This window comes from Mauremys mutica, chromosome 7 (assembly GCF_020497125.1).
Source record: "Mauremys mutica isolate MM-2020 ecotype Southern chromosome 7, ASM2049712v1, whole genome shotgun sequence".
Classification (NCBI taxonomy): Eukaryota; Metazoa; Chordata; order Testudines; family Geoemydidae; genus Mauremys; species Mauremys mutica.
This window is the reverse complement of record NC_059078.1, coordinates 42,639,482-42,647,151: the sequence shown is the minus strand read 5'-3', so window position 1 is coordinate 42,647,151 and position 7,670 is coordinate 42,639,482. Positions and strand designations below refer to the sequence as shown.

At 41.4% G+C, this 7,670-nt stretch overlaps 1 protein-coding gene across 6 annotated transcripts in view; it reads left to right on the top strand.

Annotated features, from left to right (window-relative positions):
* Positions 1 to 202: 202 nt before the first annotated feature.
* IPPK (inositol-pentakisphosphate 2-kinase) overlaps positions 203 to 7,670 on the top strand; it is a 96,897-nt gene continuing 89,429 nt past the window's right edge. For 2 of the 6 annotated variants that reach the window (XM_045024935.1, XM_045024934.1), the window contains exon 1: positions 203 to 360. In XM_045024935.1, the coding sequence (XP_044880870.1) occupies positions 280 to 360 (81 nt within the window). In that variant the 5' untranslated portion in view covers positions 203 to 279. The remainder of the gene's footprint in view (positions 361 to 7,670) is intronic. The other 4 variants (XM_045024944.1, XM_045024937.1, XM_045024941.1 and 1 more) reach the window with 3 other exon arrangements.

Sequence of the window (7,670 nt, the reverse complement as noted above, 5' to 3'; positions counted from 1 at the left end):
ACCAAACCCAAGATGGCTGCCGACTGCCAACCAATCACGAGCCTCTGGGCTGCCGGCTCCGGCTAGGGTTGTGTGAGCTCCGGCCACCCCTTAACCTCGCCGGCGGAGGGCGGGACTTCCTGTGGGAACCGGGCTGCCTGCGGGGGGTGTGGGAGAGCGTGAACACCAGATGGTTGATTCGTGAGCGTTCGCTCAGAAGAACCACGGGGCCGGCGGGAGGGGGACGGAGACCTGCCCGTCGCCCGACGGGGACCGAGCGGGGGGCAGCCCGGGCGGGGGATGGACGCAGAGAAGATGGATGAGAATGAATGGAAATACCACGGGGAAGGGAACAAGAGCCTCGTCGTCTCCCACAGCCAGGTACGGGGGGGCGGAACCCCTCCCCCGCTCGGGGGGCCTGGCCCCGGCTCGCGCCCCGCGCGGGGCTGGTAACGGCTGCCGGGGGTGGCGGCTTGGGCCGCTTCGCTGTCGCTGTTGCGCACGAGCTGCTCCGAGCCCCTCCGACACGCCAGGGGTCGGAGGGCGCAGGTCAGAGGCCATGGCCCCTGCTGCTTAACGGGATCCCTGCTCAGAGGGCAGGGAAGCCGGGGGTGGAGTCCCACGGCCTGTCGCCCCGTGTGGAGCGGGAGCAGCGAAGCTTACGAGGGTGTGTGTGTGGGGGGTAATGTCCCCCACTGAGAGGGGTGGGGGGGGGGAGAGTAAAGCCCTAAATAAATTACTCTCTGCACCTTTGCCTGTAGAGCGGCAGCAAGGGGTGGGGGCTTCAGGGAATTTTACCCCTTCTTGTAATGGGAGACGGAGGTCTGTGTGGATGGGGTGACGCTACAGGGGAATTGCATCCCCTCCCAATACACTCATCTGAGAAGGCGAGCTGTGGGATGAAATCCTAGGACAAGTCTCCCCTGCTGCCTCTCTTTCTCCCACAGATGTAGAGAACTAGGATTACTTTTGAAAAGTGATTTATTCCTTTGTTCTCATTCATGCCTTTAAAATATTCCAAATTTTTCCACACACAGTCCGCCCTCCCCCAGGTGGAGAGAGGGAGACTTTGCCTGGTGCTTTTTCTCATTTCCTGTACAGGTAGTTTCCCATTTCTAATCATGCATCTAGGCTCCCATCTCCTGGTTTCCGTCCCCCGGGTGGGGTGTGGTCTGGAGTGGAACTTTGTCACAACTGTGGAAGGAGCTAGCATAGATTGTTTACCTGCCATTTAAACCTGCTGCCTTCCTTAAAGTCTGCACCTCCTTTTAAGGGGGAAAAGGAAAAGGACCTGATGAGTAGTCATTTACTATATTTTTGGCAGGGAAATGTGGGGGAAAGCACCAGGGAAAGTCTGTTACCTTACACTGTGGGTGAGGGAAGGAGGGAGAATGAATAAAGATGTGGAAAAACATTTTAAGAGGTGACAGAGGAGCACTAGTAATAGCTCCTTCCCCCTCTCCACTAGAGAGAATTGAGTTTGTGGCTAAGGCAATGGACTGGGATTAAGGAGATTTGGGTTTTGCTTTTGGCTCTGTCATAGACTTCCTCTGTGAAGAAAAAAGCATGTCATTTAATCTCTGCCTCTGTTTTCCATCTGTAAAAAGGGAATAAATCCATACCTCATTGGGGAATTGTGAGAATAAATTCATTAACCTTATGTGCTCAGACGCTGGCGATGAACACCATAGAAAAGCTTATAAATACCTATGTGTATTCTGTACTGGATTAAAAAGGTGTGCGGTCATTTTACTGCTGCCAGGATATTATTACTCGTCTTCACTTCTCTTTTGCTGTGCATTTTCATTTATTGCAATTATTAGGCATCAGTACTTTATACATGCTTTTAAGACAAGTATATTAGTGGTTCTGGTAAGGTTTCTGTAGCTTGTATACTATTTCATTCGTAGCCTTGTATGCTAATTCCAGCATGGATATAAGTGGCTGTTATTTTCCAAGATCTCTTATCTTCTGATACTGTTCATAGATTTAAAACAACCCTTTTTACTATTGGTAAGGCAGAGATGACCAAAGACAAGAGGAATTTGTGTAAGCATTTATGGTTTGAGCTGATAGTCCTTAAAACTTGCTCCACCTGTATTTTTACTGGTCCAGGACTGAATATATCAGGTTCTAAACTTCAGACCAGTGCAATTGCTTTTTTCCTTGTAATGTATTAATCAGCTTAGCTAATGAGAATTCAAAACCATACATAAAAATGTGCTAAGGCTATTGTGGCACCTATTTTATTTTAGTTTGGAGACTTTTCCACTTTTGTCTCTGCTTATGTTGAAAATTTTCATAAATAAGTTACTGAGAGGGTTGAATATAGATTTGCTCCTTCTTTACAATGTTAAGGGTTTTTTTTTGTGTTCATTTCTTCAAGGTGCAATTTTAAAAATACCAGTACAACATTCAGTAGTTGGATGGTTGGAATCTCGGAAACCGTGCTCCACTGTACTTAAGGGATTACTTATTCCAGGGCCATGATGCATTTTAAACATGTAGAAAGTGTAGAGTCCTGCCTTAAATTCCATATAACTGTCAAATCTCTCTTCAACACCACAAACAAAGTTTGAGATGTTTGCAGCGCAAACGGGAGGATGCGTGTTGTTGCTCGAGTACAAACAGCGTCATGCCAATTAATCTTGCTTCTTAATGCTTAGGTTTGTGGGTCACTTCTAACTTTTTTAAATTAAAATAGTTCATAACATATAAAGTACTGTTTAAATACTAGTTTAGTTTTGTTGTTGACAGTCATTAGTCCTATGTGCTGTTGTCATTCTAATAGTCTGTTGTCAGTCAGCCTAGGTGTGTGCTAATGGAAGAGTTGCATACGCAAAGTAGTGACTAAAGTTTCGTTCAGCCCAAGCATGTGTCACACTTTCTTGTATCTCAATTGTGCAACAGTTGTATCTATGCTTAAATGCAGTTCTTGCTTCGCAGTGGGTGATATGTGAATTAACCTAACTTGAGGCTGAAATGCTGCTAAAAAGTCCTTGTCTCTTAAACTTTTTAAACTTGAATGTTAGCATATGAGACATCTGTCTTGGGATCATTGTTTGGTTGCCCTAGAATACTTGACACATCACTTATTCATAAGCAAGATTGCTTCCATTGGTGTGTGCACAATTGCACCTATGTTTGGATTAGACTTGCTTAAGGCAAGCCTAATCACACTATGGTTTTCTCCTGTGCAGTACCAGTGTGGTTAGGAATTGCAGGTATAGAAGGCCCTTCAGTGTGGATAGTCCCTTTATTGCTATCTCACATTTCACCAATCACTCCTTAGGTAGTCTGTCTAATATTTTTCCCAGGTGGTCTTTTGAAATCTCCATAAGTTCGGAGCACTGTGCTGTGAATTGTGGAATATGTACCTAGAAGGCAATGCAGCTGCAACTATGCCGTGTAACACAAATGTGGATGTTGAGAAACGTTTCGTCAGAAAGAGCAGGGTTAGTGTGGGTACCTTGCACCATTGATATCCGCACTGGTGCTATCCCATCAGTTCACTTGTCCTGTGGTTCGGCGCTTTAAAGGGCCTTAGCAAACCTGTTTTTCTTCCTCACTCCCCCAATTGAGCTAGGAGAATGAGACTTGCAAGCAATTGCTGTAATAAAGGTTTTCTACATTGGAGAATGGTCTCCTTTTTGTGAGCCATGGATTTCTATCAAGTGGGGATGGTGTCTCACTTGTCAGAAGGGAGCTGCACATCTTTTGCATAGATTTGCATTTTTAACCAGTGTTTACCAGCAGAGATTCCTACACTAAAATTTGAGAGCAATTTTCTAAATTAGGCAATCCCTTCTTTAGAAATTCTGTATTTCAAACAGGGCTTGAAATAAGTGTTTTATATTTCTGCTATAAAAAGAGAGCTTATGAATTCCCTTTTTTTCCCTCAGTGTATATAATCTAGTATGTATGCTTTTCCTTTGGTTTATTGGAACTGATAACTTCTATTCATGTTTTTTGTGTGCATAGGTATACTCTGGTAACCTAATGTTTTGTTTAAAATTATAATTGTAAACAATTGGTTTGTGTTTCAAGGCACATGATGATTTAGAGTGGTCCAGAAAAAGAGGGATTTCTCTTACTAGCATGTTTTTGTGGGGGCTTAATAAACCCAAGGAGTAATTATTTTGGGAATCTGGGAGAAACAGGATTTTAAGTCCTGCTATGCTTTGATCAGTGTGTCTTTGATACCACAATGATAGATGTATGCAGAAAAAATACTTTGCTTTCAGTGTGGAGAAATCATTTTTTGTTGTTTTTTCTATGCTTATCTTGAAATCTCTTTCACTTCAGAGGAAAATATGCTTATGCTTTCTGGAGGTCTTGTTTGAGTTGCATGTAAAGATTGTCATACGACTACTTTTTCTATGTGAAATATATAATACGGTCATCAATATCTTTTTATTAATTTAGGAATTAAAATGTCTTCACTGAGAGAACTGGACTTTTTGTCACTTTCATAATAAATGTATACTCACTGAGATTGTCATTGTTGCTGGGAGACAACTCTCCCAGTGCTCTAAAAAACCCACCTCTATGAGGAGCGTAACTATCAGAACTGGGAGCGCGGCTCCCAGCGCTGGTGCACTGTCTACACTGGTGCTTTACAGCGCTGAAACGTGCAGCGCTCGGGGGTGTTTTTTCACCTGAGCCAGAAAGTTGCAGCGCTGTAAATTGCCAGTGTAGACAAGCCCTAAGTTAGCTAGACAGCTTAGTTTGATTTATGAATTAGATACAGACTTTGCAGTTCAGTTTCCCATTTTTGGAGCACAGGGACTAATACTATTTATTAATTGCCATCTCACTGAGAAACTCAATTTTGCAGATTTTTGTGGCATTTGGGGCGTTAAATTGGGAATGGCTAGGAAGAACCTAAATAGCTACGTTTTGACTCTATGCCAACACAATTGTTTCACTATATAATGTGGGTAAAATGGCCAGCTCCACAGAATTTAACAGTGGGGTTTAATGCCTTTAAGACTACAGGTCTCAGCATACAATACTCCATCATGTTCAGAGCAAATTGCAACATGGCGCATTGTATGCTGGAACTTGTCTTTATGTGGCATCTGTGATTCCATTTTCATGAGAATTCGGAGCAGCCCTCTGGTTCATGTCAAGTCATTAATGAAGCCCTCAGATGGACAAAGTCTGGTTATGTCTGAGTTAGAACACTTGTCACAAATGCAAAGGCTTACAAAATAATAAAATAGCAGATGCTATTAGGCATTTTTCTGTTGGCTTGAAAATCCTGGGGGCTTTGAATGTAATGTCAGCATTAGAGGTGGAATTCTAAGATTTAAGAGAAATGATAACATATGTAATGGGATGCCTATGGCAGGTTGGTGCTCTTGTTAGTTTTTCCTTCAGCCAATATTGATGCTTTACTAATATTATCATTCATGGTAATGCTGTTAATTGAAGATACGGGTTTTGTGTGTTTGGGAGGGGGTTATAATACAGTATATCATTAGTACTAATTGTTTGACAAACAGCATGCTAACATGTGGTGCTAGCAGTAAGGGAAGAATGGGAGAAATAGCTCGGGTTGCATACATGCTATTCCAAAAGCGCTTTAGACCAGTGGGTCTCAATCTTTCCAGAATACTGTACCCCTTTCAGGAGTCTGATTTGTCTTGTATACCCTACGTTTCACCTCATTTAAAAACTACTTACTTTCAAAATCAGACATAAAAATACAGACACATCACAGCACATTATTACTGGAAAAATTTCTTTCTTTCTCATTTTACCATATAATTATAAAATAAATCAATTGGAATATAAATATTGTTGTAACATTTCAGTGTATAGTATATAGAACAGTACAGTATAAACAAGGCATTGTCTGTATGGCATTTTAATTTGACTGACTTCACTAATGCTTTTTATGTAGCCTGTTGTAAAACTAGGCAAATATCTAGATGAATTGATGGTACCTCCTGGAAAACCTCTGCGTACTCCCAAAGTACGTCTATTCTTGAGAACCACTGCTTTAGAGGAGAAAATACCACTGGTTGGTATGATCATTTTCTAAAGACTTCTGTTCTGAACCTGTTAGCTTGTTACAAGACTTGCACAAAAACTAGTAACATTATGACTAAAGTCTAAATGACTGATTACTCTGATGCTCAATGAAGAAGCTGCCATGATTTCAAACCAAAATAGTCTTCATATGTAAACTGTTGAAATACTAAGTTTATAAATGTTAACAGCTGATGGTACCAAAGCACTTAAGATTTTTCAGAGGTATTGATAATGAAATAATATGAAGTTGGTGTGCTTTGTAGCTTGCTGAAACTTTTCTAAACAGTTAAAGTGAAGTTATAAATATATAGTATTGTTGCCTACAGGTTAACAGCAGATTTAATAACTAAATACATATTAATGTGTCTTTTTTGAGAGACTACTATGAAATAATTGACTTGTTAGTTACAGCTATGTTTATTCTTTTGAATGGAGTGTGATGTAGATTTGTTTCCTCTGTGTGCCTTTTAAGATCTTTAATTTGCCATGTTATAAGACATAACCCATAAAGCTTTTCCAACCCGATCCTATTCATCCCTGTGCACTTGTGCAGAATTGTCGTATTTATTAATCTTGAATTTTGAAAACCTGTTTCCTTATTGGCTTATGGTCTCATTTCTTCTGGTTGCTGTTTTGTGCATTACAGCCCTTTGCATTGAGTGTATTTGAGAAAGGAACTAGATCTTAGGGGTGCCGTGCTACAAAGCTATTTTTTGCATTGTCGGTTGGTTATTTAATCAAATGTGCAATGAATGCTGTCAATACCACCTTTTCTTTTCGGGGAGAGGAGGTTTAGCTGTTTTTATAGTGTTTTGGTTTTTTTATTTAAAGAACAACAAAATAAAGCTCTTGTTTCATGGCAGTTTGGAGTTTTCAAAGATGAGTGAAAGACTGAGATTTCTTATGAAAGGAAAAACATAAAGTGAACTCCAAATCTTTGATATAGTATACAGCTCATTTCATAAGTGAAATGACTTCCAAATCTTCTGAATATTACTTTAGTATCAATACTTCAAAGAAATAGCACCAAAAATGCACAAAGAGTATAATTCATGTCAGACTGCAAATTGAGCATGTTTTTCCTGCTGAAGGAGCTGTGCGAAGTAATCTCAGGCTCCTGTGACTACATATGTACTAAGGCCTAGTCTGTTCTACATAGTTAGGCTGATGTGAGTTGCCTTTCTTCAACTGTGTGCATGTGTCTACACTCAAATTTCACTGTGATGAAGTGCCCTGTTACAGTGATGCAGTAAAACTACCCTCGCTGAGTAGCATAAAGTCATGGTCAACCTAGTGAGGCCCACAGAGTGAGTGTAGATACTACATGGCATATGCTGACCCTAACAGTCTTCCAGCAGTTGTCCCACAATGCCCCATTCTGTGCAACAGTGACCACTCTGGTCACAATTTTAAACTGCATTGGTCAGGGGTCACAGAGACTGGAAGCTGCTCCCTCCCTCCCTCAGAACCTTCTGCATGTTTAAGTGCTTTTTTTCCTGATAGCCCATTTTGGGAAGCACACCTAGCAGCTCACCCTTGTTGTGTGCAACTGACCAGGCAGGCTCTATGCACTAGACCAGGGGTTGGCAACCTTTCAAAGGAGAGCCATTTTTTTGTTTGTCCTTGTCTTTGACCAAAATATTTCAAGAGCT